Genomic DNA, 18,019 nt, shown 5'->3' with positions numbered 1-18,019 from the left:
TAGTTGGCCATCAGTGGAAAGAGAGGCCCATTGGTCGTGCAAATTTTATCTGCCTCAGTACAGGGGAACGCCAGGGCCAAGAAGTGGGAGTGGGTGGGTGGGGGAGTTGGTGGGGGAGTGGGCGGGGGAGCGGGTGGGGAACTTTTGGGATAGCATTGGAAATGTAAATGAAATAAACACCTAATTTAAAAAAAGAGAGAAGTAAAATTCTACTGAATCTTAAAACAAAAAACAAAACAAAACAAAAGAATTAGAAGGTAGGGGCTGGAGGGATTGCTTACCAGTTAAAAGCAGACTGTTCCTTTAGAAGACCCGGGTTCAATTCTAGCCCTTACATAGCAGTGCTCTTTCCCTCCCCCACCTCTGTGTGTGTGTGTGTGTGTGTGTGTGTGTGTATATATACAACTGTCTATAACTATAGGCCCACAGGGCCTGATGTCTTCTATCCTCTGCCAGCACCAGGCATGCATATGGTTCACAGACATGTGCATGCTCAGTCAAAACACCAATACATATAAAAATAAATTAAAATACAAAAAGTTAGAAGTTAATGTTATACTATAGAGTAACATTTTAGTATTAGAATTATGACAATTTAATAGTTTAATATTTAGAGAAGTAAGAGCTTTATTTCAAGAAATAACCTGTTTATACATTTAGCACATGTTTGTTGAATATGTAGGTGACTAGACTCTGTGGAGATTAAAAACCCCAAAGGACATAGCCCTGACTCAAGGGAGACAAGCAGAGAAGTGTAGAACTTAGACATCTAGAAGTGTTAAATATGTCATCCACAGCTGACCAGGCACTTCTTGTGAGGACTCAGGAGAAATGAGAGGTTAATCAGAGAGTTGGATAGAAAAATGATCCTGACTAGCTGGTTATTAATAGGTATGGCACCTCATGTATCTGTTGACTACCTATGCTTAGAGTGAGGGGGAAGACAAGTCAAAGATTTAGAAGGGATTTCTCTTCCAAGAGAAACTGGCCCCCTTGCTTTTGCAATGTATGTTTTTGTTTGAGTTGATAGGAGGTAATATTTCAAACATTTAGAGTCACTTGGTATGTAAGTATGAATTCTAAGTCCCTTCTAAGACCTTGTGTAGATAGTGGGTGTTTTAAAAATTTTTTTAGAGAGGGTTTCACTATGTAGCTCTTGATATGTAGACCAGGCTGGCCTTTAAGTCACAGAGATCTCTCTGCCTTTGCCTCCTGGGTACTGGAATTTAAGGACTGTATCACCACACTGGGCCCTGGTGTAGCTTTTGTACTGATGGAGGAAAAGATTAACAGTTTTCTAGAAACTCTGGTGTGGTTCTGAATGCCTTCCTCCACAGTGGGAGTCAGTGTGCAAGTACTTGTATGATCTTGATAAAAATCACCTGATCATTTTTATATTTTTCATCTGTAAACAGAAGTTCTTGAATTAGGTGCTCTCTATGTGTTTAGTAAATTCCTTTAGACATTTTTTGGGGCCAGAGTTAAGATGCCAGCACTATAAATGGTTGTGGTAAAGTCCAGGTCTTAGTTGCCTTATCTCAAGGGACCCCGTAGTGTGGTGCTCTACAATTTCAGGCTTCAGAAAAAGCCCATGCAGAGAATTTATGAAGCAGTAGGTTCACAGCTGCCAAGGAGCTCCCTCCTCTTCCTTTAAAAAAATACTACATTACTTAATTTAGTGTGTGTGTGCTCGCGCACGTGCGTGTGTGTGGACACGCATGTGCCATGACGTGCATGTGGAGGTCAAAGTACAACTTGTCGGAGTTGGTTATCCCTTTCTACCATGTGGTCATCAGACTTGGTGGTAGGTGTCTCTGCCTGCTGAACCATTTCACCCCCACTTCCCCTTCTTCTTGCTGGGTTGCTCAGGCTGTTTTTCAACTGGCAATTTTCCTATTTTAGCCTCCCAGATGCTGGGATTACAGCTGTGTCCCACAAGCCATTCTTGGGAAAATCTAGAACAGTGGTTCTCAACTTGTAGGTTAACCCTCACACAGGGGTCACATATCAGACATTTTTGCACTGTCAGATATTCATACTACACCTCATAACAGTAGCAATATTACAGTTATGAAGTAGAAATGAAGATAATTTTATGGTGAGCGTCACTACAACACGAGGAACTGTGTTAAAGGATCTCAGACTCTTGGTACTTGATCATCAGAAGGAACACAGAATGTTGGTTAACAACCATAGTAAACGAGTCATGCTTGGCTAATTAAATTTCTTCAGATGATAGAAAGCAAAGCATGATTTGTCCATTTTTAATTAAAAGATTATTTTATATGTATGAGTGTTTGCCTGCATGTATGTTTATGCATCACATGCATGCTTAGTACCCAAGGAGGCTAGACAAGGGTGTTGGATCCCTTGAATCTGATGAGTTAGAGATGATTCTATTCATCTTTTACTCCCATGGGAGCCGCCGTGTGGGTACTGGGAACTGAATCTAGGTCTTCTGCAAGAGTAGTCAGTGCTTTCAATGGCTGAGCCATCTCTACAGTTCTATAGGTTTTTTTTTTTTTTTCAAGTTTCTTGGGTTTCAGTATAAATTTTGGGGTTTTCAATTTTAGAGTTTTAATCTGGAATTCTTTAATTTATACTGTCAATTTATAAGGCTGCCACTAAGGAAGAGATACAACTTCTACAGGTTGTATGACTCTTTTTTAAGGGATAACTCACTGTAATCCTAGGAGTTGATGTATGTATACATGTCAGTTTCCTGTGCTTCTGCTCCCCTTCTTGTCTGAGTTTAGGCTTCTCAGATGTCCCTAATCCCCACACACTTGACAATAAACCTTCTCCCGATAGAGAAGTCAGTGCTATAAAGGGCTTTCTGAATAGAATCTGACACTCAGTGAATATGGTAATTTGGTGAGGTGACTTAAAGGACAAATGGTAGTTTCTTAGAGGAGCACGAGCAGGAGGAGAAACAGCAGCAGCAGCAGCTCCTCTTTCTCCTCCTCCTCCTCTTCCTCCTCCTTTCCTGTGTTTCAAAGATTGATTTATTTATTATAAGTACAGCTTAGCTGTCTTCAGACACTCCAGAAGAGGGCGTCAGATCTCATTACAGATGGTTGTGAGCCACCATGTGGTTGCTGGGATTTGAACTCATGACCTCCGGAAGAGCAGTCAGTGCTCTTAACCTCTGAGCCATCTCTCCAGTCCCCTCCTCCTTTCTTTTTCTTCTCCAAATAGATGCATTTTCTTCCCATCCTCTAAATTTTGATTCTTTCCAGATATAATAGTAAATTACACTAAGTTATAGTGATGTTTTTCTTCTGCAACTTTAGGAAATCTGAGGTATTTGGCATGTACAGGCACAGGCACTACCCTACTCCCAAGAAGATGAAAACAACAAACCCAAACTCAAAGAACCAGCACATGAAAAGTTTGGTTTACTTAGTTTACAAACATAGGTAGCTTATACAGTAGCCATAATCCAAGAACGGAATAATTACTGGTTCTGGTTGTACGGAGCTGTACAGCTACTTGGGAGACTAAGGCATGAAGAAGACCATAACTTTAGGGCAACCTAGGCTGCAGAGTGCATTCAAGGCTAACCTGGGAAACTTAGTGAGCCTCTGTCTGAGAGTAAAAAGTAAAGCGGGCAGACAGCTGGGCTCACTGTCAAGGCTGAAGAAATGCATCACTGTGCACAGCTTCTTCAAATGATATGCACATGCAGGTAAAATGTGCACCTGCTAAAGCCCTTTGCCTCACAGTTAACTCCATTTTTACTTATAAGTCGACTTGATAAACCAGAGGTAGATATTTAAAAAATCAAGCTACAATTAGAAATTTGGAAAACTAGACTTGTATAATGAACAACATAGCTTCCCACTTTTCTTTTGAGATCAATGATGCTATAAAAGTATACAACTGCCGGGCATGGTGGCACACGCCTTTAATCCCAGCACTCGGGAGGCAGAGGCAGGCAAATTTCTGAGTTCGAGGCCAGCCTGGTCTACAGAGTGAGTCCCAGGACAGCCAGGGCTACACAGAGAAACCCTGTCTCGAAAAACCAAAAAAAAAAAAAAAAAAGTATACAACTTTTTTGGCTGGCCTGGAACTTGCAGGGATCTTCCCACCTCTGTTTTCTAGTGATGGAATTACAGATGTATACCTCCATGCCTGGCATAAAGTATAATATTTTGATATCGTATAGTAAAATAGGTTAATATTTAGAAGCTCTTCAGAAGCTGGCATAGCAACATAAAATTAGATGGGCAACAGCTATTAAAGGTTTAAAAAAAGATACATGGATTCCAGTGTACACAGAAAAGTACCACAGATAACCTTTGGCTTGACTAGCCTCTGGGAATCTGTGTACTGGAATATTCTTACTATTGGTAAATTTAGTCTGAATGCCTAGGGTCTTGAATCTTACTCAACACTCTGTCTAGATTGTTTGTTAGAACATATGAATTATAATTTATAAACTTGCGTTTCCCTTCTGGGAGGCTAGGATTATTGTGGCTGTTTGTGCATGGGCAGAAGGCTGGTGTAACAGCCCTAGGCTTTTAGTCCTAAATGCATGTTCCTTGGGAAACCACCTTACATATGCTGTGGAGGAAGAAAGAGTGCTGCTTGTAACTCTGAGGGGGAGAACCTTGGAAGTCCACATTTCCCAGGCGTATCTACCTGTGTTGTCCTACCTTTGATGTGGCATTTCTTTATTTTAATAAGCTGTAACCATGATGGTTTCTGTTTCTTAGTTCATCTTTGTCCATGTAGGTGGTCATTTCCACAGTGATATGAAAATTTTCCTGATGACTTCAGAATATGCTGATGTTTGCCTGTAACTCTAACATTTGGACAGACAAGTTGCCTGATATTTTCTTACCTACATCTCACTTTTAAGATACTATAATTTATCATTTGGGCATTGTAGCATCGCAGTCCTAGCATTGGGGAGGCAGAGGTCAGTCTTGTCTACATAGTGAGTGGTCAGCCAGAGTAATAGTAGGGGCTAGTGTGTTGGCTCTATGGGTCAAGGAACTTGCTGCCAAGCCCAGTCCCCTGAATTTCTTTCCCTGGACCCTCATGGTGAAGAGAGAACTAACTCCCACAAGTTGCTCTTTGATCTTTATACAGACAGTGGCAGACATACTACATAAAAAATAAGGACATAAAATATAAAGAAGATACAAAAACCATTAGGAAAGGCTGTTAAAATATTTACCCATTTCCATACAGAATCTGTGACGTCAGTTAAATCATCACAAATAGAACGTGAGAGCATACATGGGAACTCAGCTGTCTTCTTCATTTCTGTAGTTTTTAGGAATATGTGTGATTACTTGGGAAGTGCCTCAGATCACTATTAAAGAAAGGGCTGCCAGGTAGGTGGATATAATACAATTGGAGATGAAGAATGTATAACTGTACTTTCATAGACTTTGGTATTTTGGCTAAGGTCTTTGAGAATTTAGACATAGAAGCTGTGGAGACCAGTGCGTCCTCATTGCAGGCCCTCTGCAATGACCCTGATGGAAGAGGTGTGCATGCTGTTGACTAGAAATTCCTACCCCCAACTCCTTCAGGAGTGCCCACCTTGTTGTGTTTGTGCTTTTGAGACAAAGCACACTGTAACCCTCGCTGGCCTTTCCTTGCTCTGTTGTTGAAGCCTGTGCCTGTGTGGTACTCAATGGTGATTCTCCTGTCTTAGCATCTCTGCATCTCTGGTTCTCTAGTGCTGGGATTTCAGGTGTGTGCCCCATGCCACCACCGGTTTTTGTTTTTAATTTTTATTTTTTTAAGACACACCAGAAGAGGGCATTAGATCCCATTACAGATGGTTGTGAGCCACCATGTGGTTGCTGGGAATTGAACTCAGGACCTCTGGAAGAGCAGTAAATGCCATCTCTCCAGCCCCTATTTTTTATTTTTTGAGGCAGGCTTTTCCATGTTACCCTGACTAGCCTGAAACTCAGTGTATAACCAAGTTGGCCTTGAACGTGAGGTATTCTCCCATTTCTGTCTGAGTACTGGGATTACAGACGTGCACCAAAAAGCCCTGATCTCTCTAGTTACATAGTTCAGTTTAAGGGATCATGGAAGATGGTGTTAGAAACTGTATCATCATTCTGCTTTCTGTCTTTCCAGGCTGCTCCCTTCAGGTTTTCGTTGCATTCCCTGCCACAGTTCCGTGTTTTCCTTACAGCTGCGTTCTGAATATCTTTAGTGTTTCTTTTAGCTTTACTTTTCTTTGCTCAGGACAAGAGACACATAAGTAAAAGCAAAATTAAGGCAGGTATTATACACACCTATAATTCCAGCTGAGGCAGGAGGATCAAGGGCAGCTTGGTTTATCTAGTGAAACTGTCTCAAAAATAAACAGGAAATTAGGGGTGGAGAGCTGGCAGTTGAGAACACTGGCAGCTCTTCTAGAGGACCTGGATTTAATTCTTAGCATCTACCTGGAGCTTACAACCACCTGTAATTCTGGTTCCAGGGGCCCTGATGACCTTGTCTGGCCTCCTCGGGCACCAGGCACTCATGATACAGACAGACAGACATGTAAGCAGAACACATAAAAACAAACCAAGACAAAGAAATTGAGAGAAAATGTTTTTGGCCACTTTTTTCTAATAGTAGTTTTATATCTGAAAAAATTGTTCATTCCATTTTTTTTAAGTAGCCATTTTATTCTTTTGAGTTTTTCTTCTTTTAACTAAATGTTTTTGTCACTCATTTTAAAAATGATAATTACTAGTGCTTAGTCATTGCCGTTTCCCTCCGTGCCTAGGTCATTTTATCACTCCACCTTTCCTGACTCCTCCTTTTCTCTCTCTGTCTCTGTCTCTCTCCCTTCTACCCTGAGGCACCTAGTTATTCTGCAGGACAAGTGTTTGATGATCTAAGCCCAAGAGAACAAAAATTTGAGGCCAAAAGACAACATCTAATGTTTTATCCATGCTGACCAGTCCCTGGGGCTCATTTTACTGTGATTTACGTTAGCATTTTTTCATAATTAGTACTTTGAATAGCTTATTCTTAGTGCTGACATGCAAAGTAGTTATTTACATTTTGTTTTCTACTGTCCTACCTTTTAGAGAGAGTGCAGACAAGCTGGAGTCAGCCGGTTTTGTAATGCTTAATTAGAACAAATTAATTAATTATTACATATTTGCTTTTCAAGGTCTCATGTTTCCTTCAGCTGTTACTAGCATTAGTAAACATGTTTTCTTTGTCAGAAATATAGGAGTATTTTCAATTATTTATCTTTTTAATTTTAGGTTTTTTTTTTTTTTTTTTTTTTTTTTTTTTTTTTTTTATAATTTTTTTTTTTTTTTTTTTAAGACAAGAATCTTAGTCTGTAGCTCTAGCTGGCCTGAAACTCAATGTATAAGCCAGGCTAGCAGTTTTTCCGTCTTAGCCTCTCACTGCTGAGATTATAGATTTGAACCATACTACTTGGCTTACCTTCTTAACTCAGTATTTAGAAATTTGTTATAGCTCCATGTATTTTGTTGTTAATATAAAATTGGCTAGCTTTTGACCAGTTAAAAATTGTAAAACTAAAAATATTTTTAAAAAAATTATGAAAAAACCATTCTTTAGATTTGCATTCTCTCTCTCTCTCTTTTTTTTTTTTTTCTTGGTTTTTCGAGACAGGGTTTCTCTGTGTAGCCCTGGCTGTCCTGGAACTCACTCTGTAGACCAGGCTGGCCTTGTACTCAGAAATCTGCCTGCCTCTGCCCCCCGCCCCCCCCTCAAGTGCTGGGATTAAAGGCGTGCACCACCACTGCCTGTCGAGAGAGAAAGCCCTGGGATGGAACCCAGCTCATGGAAAGCATACGCTCTGTCACTGAGCAGTGCCTTAGACCTAAGAAAGGGTTTTATTACTACTTCATCAAAAATATATTTTCTTTAGAATGTCCTACCTAACCTATCTTTTTCTGGCAGTAGGTTTTTATCTTTATAGATCTCAAGTTTTCTGTCTTGCTATTTTCAAGTGTTCTCTTAATTTTGCATTCCTCATGTTTTCTGAACTGAAGGTGTTTTGAGTGCCACACATGGCACCGTGACATAATTTGCTGCACTCCTTTCCTCATTTTGGACTTAGGATAAATCTGTTTTGCCACTTAGCATTCTTGAGTGGACATTCAGCCATTGGAGTGATTCACATTAGAAGTAAAGTATGTTTTTGGAATGTGGAGAGAACTTTTAGGATTTTGGAGACAGGGTCTCACTATGTAGCTCTGGCTGGCCTGAAACTTTTTTGGTGTGTAGACAAGGCTGTTTTTGAACTCACAGAGATTAGCCTGCTTCTGCTTCCCGAGTGCTGGGATTAAAGTCATGTGCTCCTACACCTGGTTGCTTTTACTATTTTTAATTGTGTGTGTATGTGAGTGTATGAATATGTGTGTGTGTGTGTGTGTGTGTGTGTGTGTGTGTGTGTGCATGAAAGAGAGAGAGAGGTGGGGGAATGCGAGTGTATGCATACGTGAGTGCAGGTGTTCAAAAGTCCAGAGAGAATGGATCCCCAGAGCTGCGATTGCCTTAGTTGTGAGCCCCTGTGGATGCTGGAAGCTGAACGTGGGGCTTTTGTAGTTATTATGGCTAGAAAAACAAATGGTTCTTAACTGCTGAGCCTTTTAAACCTTTAAGCTTTTCTTCAGTCTCCTTAATACAGAGGGCATCACCACATGGCAGTCATTTAGATCCTTACTAATATTTGCAGTAGCAAAAGACAGGAAACAGATTAATTACAGCAAAACTATAAAATGGCATAATATGCACTTGGTAAGAAGAAGGTTGACCAAGGGTGATAGGCATAGTGATGTGGAAGGGAGAGGTCAGGAGGCCTTAACCCCACGCAGAGAGCTACAGGCCCATAAGGGGGGGTTGCTGAGAGGAAAGACGGTCTCCCCAAGGGGAGACAGCGATTGGTTATGTAGAACCAAGTGGCCAGCCCTGAAAACATACACAGGTAACATTATGTGGACAGAATGGGTTCCATTTATATATTTACAACTATATATAAGCATTTATATACTTGGAAATATATATGCACACACACACACACATATATATATATACACACACATACACACACATACATATATATATATATACATCTATATAAAAATAATTAAGGAAAATAGCTCATGAATTTGAATGAGAACAAGGAAGGGAGGAGTAAGGAAAGGTAAGGGGAAAATGATTTAATTATAATCTAAAAAATTTAAGCACTGAGGTTCTGGTTTAAATTAAATAGCTGCAAATAAGACAATTTATAACCCATTAGGCTGGGTGGAAAATTGTTTCCAAAAGCAAATAAGCAATAAATCTGATATCTGCCTATAACTCACAGTTGATAAGACAGTAGCTAGAACTCACTAGCATTATATATGATTTGGGTTCTGAGTAACTAGGGAGTGTTAGATCTGTGACTGTAGCAGCAGATCTCATTAGGAGAGTCTGTTGGCTTCTTAGAGGGCAGTGGCTTCTCTGTCGCTTGCTGTGGATGCCTTAAGTTCTTTGGAGTCTCACTTAAGAATTTCTTTTCTCGAAGCGTGACAAGAGTACGCCATACTTAAAAACTTACTCATTTACCTGTGCTTAGTTTGTGCTGGGTTATTTAATTGCACTTTCCAGCATCATGCTTCCTCCTTACAAATATGATATTCTTTATTGTTACACTAAGGTGTTGATCATATAATACCCATGGAAGGAGTTAGGGACAAAGTTTGGAGCTAAGATGGAAGGAAGGGCCATCTAGAGACTTCCCCACCGGGGGATCCATCCCATGTACAACCACCAAACCCAGACACTATTGCACATGCCAGCAAGATTTTGCTGACAGGACCCTGATATAGCTGTCTCTTGTGAGGCTCTGCCAGTGCCTGGCAAATACAGAAGTGGATGCTCACAGTCAGCTATTGGATGGAACACAGGGCCCCCAATGAAGGAGCTAGAAATTACCCAAGGAGCTGAAGAGGTCTGCAGCCCTATAGGAGGAACAACATTATGAACTAACCAGTACCCCCCAGAGCTTGTGTCTCTAGCTGCATATGTAGCAGAGGATGGCCTAGTCGGCCATCAATGGGAGGAGAGGCCTTTGGTCTTCCGAAGATCATATGCCCCAGTACAGGGGAATGCCAGGACCAGGAAGTGGGAGTGGGTGGGTTGGGGAACAGGGCATGGGGAGGGTATAGGGGGCTTTTGGAATAGCATTTGAAATGTAAATGAAGAAAATATCTAATAGAAAAAAATTAATAAACTATTTTTCAAAAAAAATTATAAAAAGTGAGGTATTTCTTTCAGAGATAGGATGGAAAGTTCTTCAAGATGTGTTAGTTAAATGAAAAGAAGTTTCAGAATTGTGTCCAGTAGAATCCTGTTTATGTTGAAGAAGATTGATTTGAGTTACCCTTATATACAGAACATTTCCTGAAGGGCCTGTTTATAACTAAGTGATTGCTCTGTAGTTATGTGGGAGCTGATGAAGGATAACGAGCAGGCAGACTTTTCTGATTTAAATTTGTGTGTTATTTTTCTCTGAGTGACGGGATTTACAAGCATGTGCCACAAACACCCAGCTAAGTTTTAAGTCTGAGAATATTCTAAGTAGTTAGTATTTTAATTAGATGACCGAAATGAAGAATGGGGTTGGGTGTCTTCTTTATTTTTGAGACTATAATATAATATCATGTTCCCTTCTCTTTCCTCCCTCCAAACCCTCCCATACGCCCTGGCTCTTGTTCTAATTCATGGCTTTTTTGTTGTTGCATGCATATAGGTGTTCCACCACACAGCTGGGGTGTGTGAACGCCCACTCCTCCTCATTAGGGCAGATGGAATGCAGAGGTGCTAGCCTACATTCCATCCTCCCAGCCCACACCCGCTCAGCAGACGATGGGGGCCCCAGCCCCGTGAGAAACGACTAGGCTAGGGCTGAAGCTGGGGTTCTCTAACTCCTGGGTACCCAGTTGCTGCTGGGAACTGCAAGGAGTCTGGAATGGAGGGGTTCTGTGGCCCACAAAGAGCCTGGGGCGGGGGTCAGGGGTGGGAAAGGTGGGGGTGGGGGGCTCCAGCTTAGGTATGACAAAGGCTTTCCCCAACTGTGGTTCTTTTTTTTTTTTTGGGAGGGGGTGGTTTCGAGACAGGGTTTCTCTGTATAGCCCTGGCTGTCCTGGAACTCACTTTGTAGACCAGGCTGGCCTCGAACTCAGAAATCCACCTGCCTCTGCCTCCTGAGTGCTGGGATCAAAGGCGTGCGCCACCACGCCCGCTCCAACTGTGGTTCTTGATGAGAGAGACAGTCCTTGCTTGTCCAAACTGTTTATTTTCTTCATAGTGAAGAATAGATGCATACAATTTACTCAGGGTGGACCAGAGATTAAATACCTTTTGCTGGAAGGAATGTCTGGGAAAGGAAGCTTGCTGGCTAAACCCTCAGGGCCCATCTAGATACCTCAGTAGCGTGGAGAACTCTGTGATACGTTATCATGATCCTCATGTGGGTTCATGTGCTCCAGGACAGGAACTGAGTCGGGGTCAGGAATAGAAACATCGTTCTCAGATATAAGAATTACAGGAGTTTCTGGATCCGTACAACCGTCCCAGTTTTTGTCTGGCGGCACTGTTCCACTTGCCTCACACATATATGCATATGTATATGTATATCCCTAAATATAAGCTGCTTAGTCTGTATATTAGTTGTATGTCTGTGAGTTCAGGGCTGACCACTTGGTATTGGATAACCGATTGATATTCTCTCCCTTCAAAGAACTGCAGGCAGCTAAGAAGTGCTAACTGTGAGAAATAGTATTTTCCTCTCAGCATTTCTTAGTTGCCTGTAGTTCTTTGCAGTAGGGTTAAGGACTCATATAGGCTTTCCTCTGTGCTCTTTGTCATGCCTGTAGGTGTTGTCTTTGTTCAGCTTGTGTTTAGGTAGTCCTGTTGGTGAGGCTACACAAATGTAGCTTTTGACATGACTAGGAGCGATACAGTCTCACAGCAAACTCTCTGATCCTCTGGCTCCTAAATCTTTTTGCCACCTCTTCTTCGGTGCTCCCTGGGCCTTAGCTTTTGGAGTTGTTTTATAGATGAATCATACATTTAGGACTGGGATTCATAACCCTGCATTTTGATTGGGTATGGTTTTCTATAATTGTCTTCATCGCTTGCAAAGAGAAGTTTCCTTGAGGAGGGCTGGTTACTACACTATGTCCTGATATCGATGGGTATCAGGACAATGTCTATAGTGTAGTTATGGAGTCTGCTGGCTAGTAAAGTAATGGTTGAGCGTTCTCCAAGATTCATGACTTTGACTAGCCTCAGTTTCCAGTACCAGGCCTTCCCTTCTTGTTGGGCAGGTTTGAAGTCCAATTGGAGCGCTGTTGATTACTGCACAGTGAAAGTGCTGCAACTGCACCCTACAGCTATGATGCTGGTCGTTGATTTCGGTTACAGATGTTTATAGCTGGGTTGACTGTTGGTTTCTTCCCTTCTTTGGAAGTTTGCATAATGTCCTCTGGTGTCATGAAAGCTAGCCCTCAGGGAGGATACATTCAGATCTGGCTCAGGGTCCTCTGGATCCTGTTTCTGAAGCTGTGTCTTTAGCAGTAGGGCTTTCTACCTTTAGGGAAGAACCAAGGGCAATAACAATAAGCTATATGTTTTAAATGTCTATTGGATAGCCCTGACCAATAACTCAAAAGAGGTCTTTTCAGGTCTGGTATTTAGATTTTTGCCAGATGGTCATTAGTTTTAGGAGGGAGCATTGTCAGCCCAGATAAGAAAAGCTCATTTAAATCCTGTATGTATGTTTACACATATAATTATGTTTATTATGGGTTTCTCTTGTGTAGATAGTTAGTAGTATTAGTATGGCCCCTTATAACTTCTCAGATGTCCTTACTGCTCTTTTGCCCTTCTCCCTTCTTCTGTATTTACCTTTAACTTCCTGCCTTCTGTTTTTATACTTTTATTTTATTTTTAATTTAGTTTTTACACTCCATATTCCATCCCCCCAATCCACCCTCCTACCTCCTTTTTTTCTTTTCTTTTCTCTCTTCTTTTTGAGATAGATTGACCCTATGCTATCCAGGCTGGTGGCTGATTATCTGGGATTATAGGAGATTAGTTGGGACCATGGAAGTGTGGCTGTGCATATGGCTCTTGGGAAGAGTTTGTCAGTCTGTGCTTTGTGTCTTTGGCTACTAGACCTATTCGTAGGTCAACATCACATCTCAAGACTGGTTTCTGAAGGTAACTTGTATAACCATGAGACAGAGAGTAACTCTCTTCAGTTCTTTGCTTGGTTACAGAATACAGTACACCTTGATGAAATTGCCTAAGGAGGCATTTCCTAGATTTCTTCCTCACCAGCAATTGACACATTGTATTTATATTTTGTACTTTCTTAGGGAAAATCAGATTCATGTAAACATTTCAAACATTTGTGTTTTTATACTCAATTTTGTTGTTACTGGTGTTTTGAGATGAGGTCTTAATCTTTGGCCCTGGCTGGCATGGAACTCAAAGTAATCTTCCTCCCTCAGGTTCTCAAGAACTGGGATGCCAAGCCTGAGCCAGCATGCCCATTACTTGACATTGTATTTAGTTTATTTGAAATATCTAACAAGTGCAAGAGGTTGGGATAAAGTGAATTAGAATGCTAGATTTTTGTAATAGGAATAACATTGTCAGTGCAATTGTCTAAAACTGAAGTGAGAGAGGCTGGAGTACAGACATTTCATCAGCTCCAGCCACCTGCCAGTCTCCAAAGCAAGACAGTGCCTTTATCATGGCAATGCAGAATGCTGTTTCACAGTGTGGTTCCCTTTTACTAGATGATAGTAACTTTTTCATCAAGAGTTGAAAACAACTTTTAAAGTGAAGGGAGAGGGTCATTCTATTTTGTAGCCCTAGCCATGTGGCAAGGCTGCAGAAATAATCTTGTCTCTCCTTTGCATGGGAAGCATCTCCATACAGTGATATCAGAGCCCATGCCTAGTGATGTCAGCTGCCTCATTTACCTAGTACAGAGGCCCTCCCACCCCCATACGCCCTGGAGCGATGCTAGCATTTGCTTACTGCACGATCATTTCCCTCTTGTACTAGAAATTCTTCCTCAGACAAAACCTGAGCTCTTGCAGAACAGAGCAAAATCACTTTTGATCTCTGAAATTTAAAATATTTTTAGTAACTATAGATTATGTATAGGTTTTGTAGATGACATTTTAACTTTATTTTATTTTATCTTTGTTTGAGACTGGGTTTCTCTGTGTAACCTGGCTGTCCTGGGACTCACTTTTGTAGATCAGGCTGTCTTCCAACTCCGAGATCCACGTGCCCTTGACTCTCACTCAGATTCCTTCTGTAGGTTTCTGTATCCATTACATCGCTCACTGGAAATGATCAGCTGGGAGGCTATGCTACCTTTCTCAGCTCCACATTCTTTGATCAAAAATAATTTTTTTTTTCGATACTTAAGAGTTTTGGAACCAAAAATTGTTAGGTTGCCTGTCTCTACCTCTCCTAAGGTTGAGACTACAAGTTCCTTCCACCATGCCTAGTTTGTTGTTTTAGTTTTGGATTTGAAAATGGTTTCATTTGACCCTGTGTTTCATGCTGGCCTTGACCTTGTGGTCATCCTTCCGTATCCACCCATGCTCTTTACACAGGAAACTCAGAGCTGGTAAGTTTGGGATGCATTTTTAAACAGTTGTCTTAGGTAAGTTCAATGTAGCCAGGTTTGAGAACCATTGCAGAATTCGAAAGGTATGTTTCCCTTTGAATCTTTTCAAAGGTTCAACTTTTAAGAATTCTTTTTCTGTTTCCCTCACACTTGTCCTTCTGCCTGCTGACTAACCAGAACTCACTTGACTTTTATTAGCTGTCTTGTCTGGCTTCTTGGGTGAAAACTTAGCTTATTAATAATTTTTTTATCTTGCTACTATAAGAATTAAAAGATAATAAACTTCTGTGCATACAGTGCTTTAGTTGCCTGCCCCCTGAACACACACACTTACACACACACATACACACACACACACACATGCACAGGTTAAAATGTCTTTCTTATATGGAGTACCTGTTTTCTTTGTCAGGGATGTAATTTAGTAGTATATTAAATTTTCTAAACACATGAGATTTTTCTCTTTGCTTAGTGTTCTCATGATCAGTTACATGATTTCAGTCCATTCAGATTTATTGCTCAGTGTCTAGTTTGTCTATGGTCCTAAGTGATAGACAGAAACCATACTCCACCCTCATGATGGCTGTGCCCCAGTCCTTATGACCAAACGGATTTTTCAGATGTGATTGAATTGTTGGTCTTGAAATGGGATAACCTGGGGTTATTTGTAAATTTAGTGCATGGGAACGAGGAGGACTAAAGTGCTCATTAGGGGCTGAGCAGGAGAGGGCTGCTTAGTGTTTGTGAGCAGCGACCTGTTAGAGAGGCAGCTGCACTGATACTTACCCGGAGAAGCAGCAATCAGTTTGCACTCCCACTCCCAGTTTCTCTCTGCAGAAAGATCTCATCTTTTGTGCCTACCCTTGCAGGCACCCCAGGTTCCTGTTGGATCTGCTATGAACAGAAGCCATTTTTGAAGTTCCCCCTGCCTCCCACCCCCAGCACATTCCTGTCTGAATAGTATTTACTTGACATGCAACTCAGGGAAGAGTGTAAGGATAATAGGCCTGAGTTTGGACACTTCCTAGTTAAATCCTGGGCACATTAATGAACTCAACTCTTTATATAATAGTAATAATAATAATAATATAACAACAACAACAGTAGTATAAATATCAGCCTTCTAGGTTTTTTTCCCCCTGAGATTAAAGAGAATATGATGCCTTTATTAAGTAGTATAGCCTCTATCTTTTGCCACTATCATGTAGATCTATCATGGCAGTTAACTGTTGTTGTTGTTTTGGGTGGGCTCTTTACCTAGCGGTGTCTTAAGTGTATGGCATTCTGCCTTGTGCCTTCATATTGATTTTGCCAGATCTTTAACTTGTAGCTTGTGCTACAAAGTGCTTCTCTGATGTCTATCTTGATTTTTCTTAAGCCTGGTTTGAATCCTGAGAATGCATTGCTGTTTTCAGTGCCTTTAGTATTTTCAAGTGTGGGTTATATGATTTCCTTTAGGGAATAATAAAAGAGATGCGCTCTAGAGAGAAACTAATCAGTGATTCTGCTGCAGCAGCGGAAGCTGTTGTGCATGAAACCGGAAGAACTTTTGCCAGTTGAAAGCAGCGTTTGAATGATAATGCATGGAATGCCACTGGTTTATTTTTTGATATGATTTTTTCTCTTTTTTTTCTTTCTGTTTTTTGTTTTGTTTTTTTGAGACAGGGTTTCTCTGTATAGCTCTGGCTGTTCTGGAACTCACTCTGTAGACCAGGCTGGCAGAAATCTGCCTGCCTCTGCCTCTCAAGTGCTGGGATTAAAGGCGTGTGCCACCACGCCTGGCTTTTTATTTGTTTCTTGAGATAGGGTTTCTCTGTTTATCTCTGGCTGTCCTAGCTCTGTAGAGCAGACTGGCCTTGAACTCATAGAGATCCACCTGCCTCTGCCTGCTGAGTGCATTAAAGGGATTAAAGGCATGGTTTTTTTGATATGATATTTAATGTTCTTATTTGTGTATTAAACTATTTTGTAAGATATGTCAAGGAATATCTTTATATTAGTAACAGAATCCAAGATAAAATAATATGTAATAATAATTAAAAATTATATCTCTTACAATGTCACACAACTTTTCCTTTTTAGGCATATGGATCAGGCTGTGATATTGTTATTCTGGCGAGTGACTTTGAATGTGTGCAGATCATCCCTGGTGCTAAGCATGGGAACATCCAAGTCAGTTGTGTGGAATGCTCCAACCAGCATGGGAGAGTAAGTGACTTAATCACTTAACTAAATGTCATTTACATGCTTGTGACTCTAGAATACTTGTACTTGTACATGAACTGTGACGTGCTGGTGCTGTAATGCTGAAGCTGTGCTGATTGTTCTCCCAGTGGACATGCGATGTCGAAAGGGCTGCAGGCCTCGCAGCCTTAATTCTGTAACCTTTAAGCCATCGAGGGAGGAGGATTCAGTTTCCTCCAAATTCCAATCCCATCATCGTTTGTTTTTGAGATGAAGTCTCACTGTGGCGTGCAGGCTGGTCTTCACTCCTGGACACAGAGGGGGCTTCCTGGTGAGCATCTGCTGTGAGCTGGGGCAGCAGGCCTGAGCCTGCGTCTGCAGTGACAGTGGCTGTTTATCAGGGAGTTGTGTCTAATGTAGTGCGTGCCACATAGGTATTTGTACACTTGTTACTTTAGGGAAAGTTTGTTGAGTAAATATTTAATAATTTATTCCAACTTTAGAACTGAGGATTTATTTTGAAATTGTTTTAAACTTCATCTAAAGTCTTCTTTCTCAGATTTTCTTTTTCCCCTTTTTTTCAAGCAATATACAATGAATACTAATATAGTATATTTGATATATATATATATATATTCTGTGAATTCAGTAAGAGCAATATTGTATGACAGTTGTATGTCACTACAAGGTTATAAAAAGGAAGTTTTAAAACTATGGCAGATAATGATAGTATTTAAACATTCTTCGTTTTCTAGAGGTTGTTCTTTACCGGATAATATCCTATCAAGGATATGTTAAATCAGGATCTCAATGGTAATCATGCAAATTTATACTGAATAATAAATTATGATTACTTTATTATTCCATTTCTCCTGCCGTATTCAACTGTTTGTATCAGGCTTCATAGTTACATAAATGCACCATCACTTGGCACTAACACACTTGCAACACACTACATCCTCTGGTGGCCCCTGAAAGTTGCTTCTTGCTTTTCTGAGTTTATGTATTTTTTTCATAAGCATTGCTTAGGTTTAATTTAGAGAGCACTGAGGACTGTCTTTCTCTCATTACTTTTTTTTTTTTTTTTGGTCAATCTTCTCTCTAGGCCAAACAAGGTAGCTCTAAGCTTGCCTCAGGTTGAATGATAATTGCCAACCAATTTTTTTTTTTTTTTTTTTT

At 40.7% G+C, this 18,019-nt stretch overlaps 1 protein-coding gene across 2 annotated transcripts in view; it reads left to right on the top strand.

The window, feature by feature from the left end:
- The window catches only part of Dmxl2 (Dmx like 2), a 141,593-nt gene that overhangs the window by 5,287 nt on the left and 118,287 nt on the right, over positions 1 to 18,019 (top strand). For both annotated transcript variants that reach the window (XM_029481293.1, XM_021171445.2), the window contains exon 2: positions 16,739 to 16,864. In XM_029481293.1, coding sequence (XP_029337153.1) covers positions 16,739 to 16,864 — 126 coding nt within the window. The remainder of the gene's footprint in view (positions 1 to 16,738; positions 16,865 to 18,019) is intronic.

This window comes from Mus caroli, chromosome 9 (assembly GCF_900094665.2).
Source record: "Mus caroli chromosome 9, CAROLI_EIJ_v1.1, whole genome shotgun sequence".
Classification (NCBI taxonomy): Eukaryota; Metazoa; Chordata; class Mammalia; order Rodentia; family Muridae; genus Mus; species Mus caroli.
Note: the sequence above shows the minus strand (reverse complement) of the source record. Positions and strands in the feature narration are given on the sequence as shown.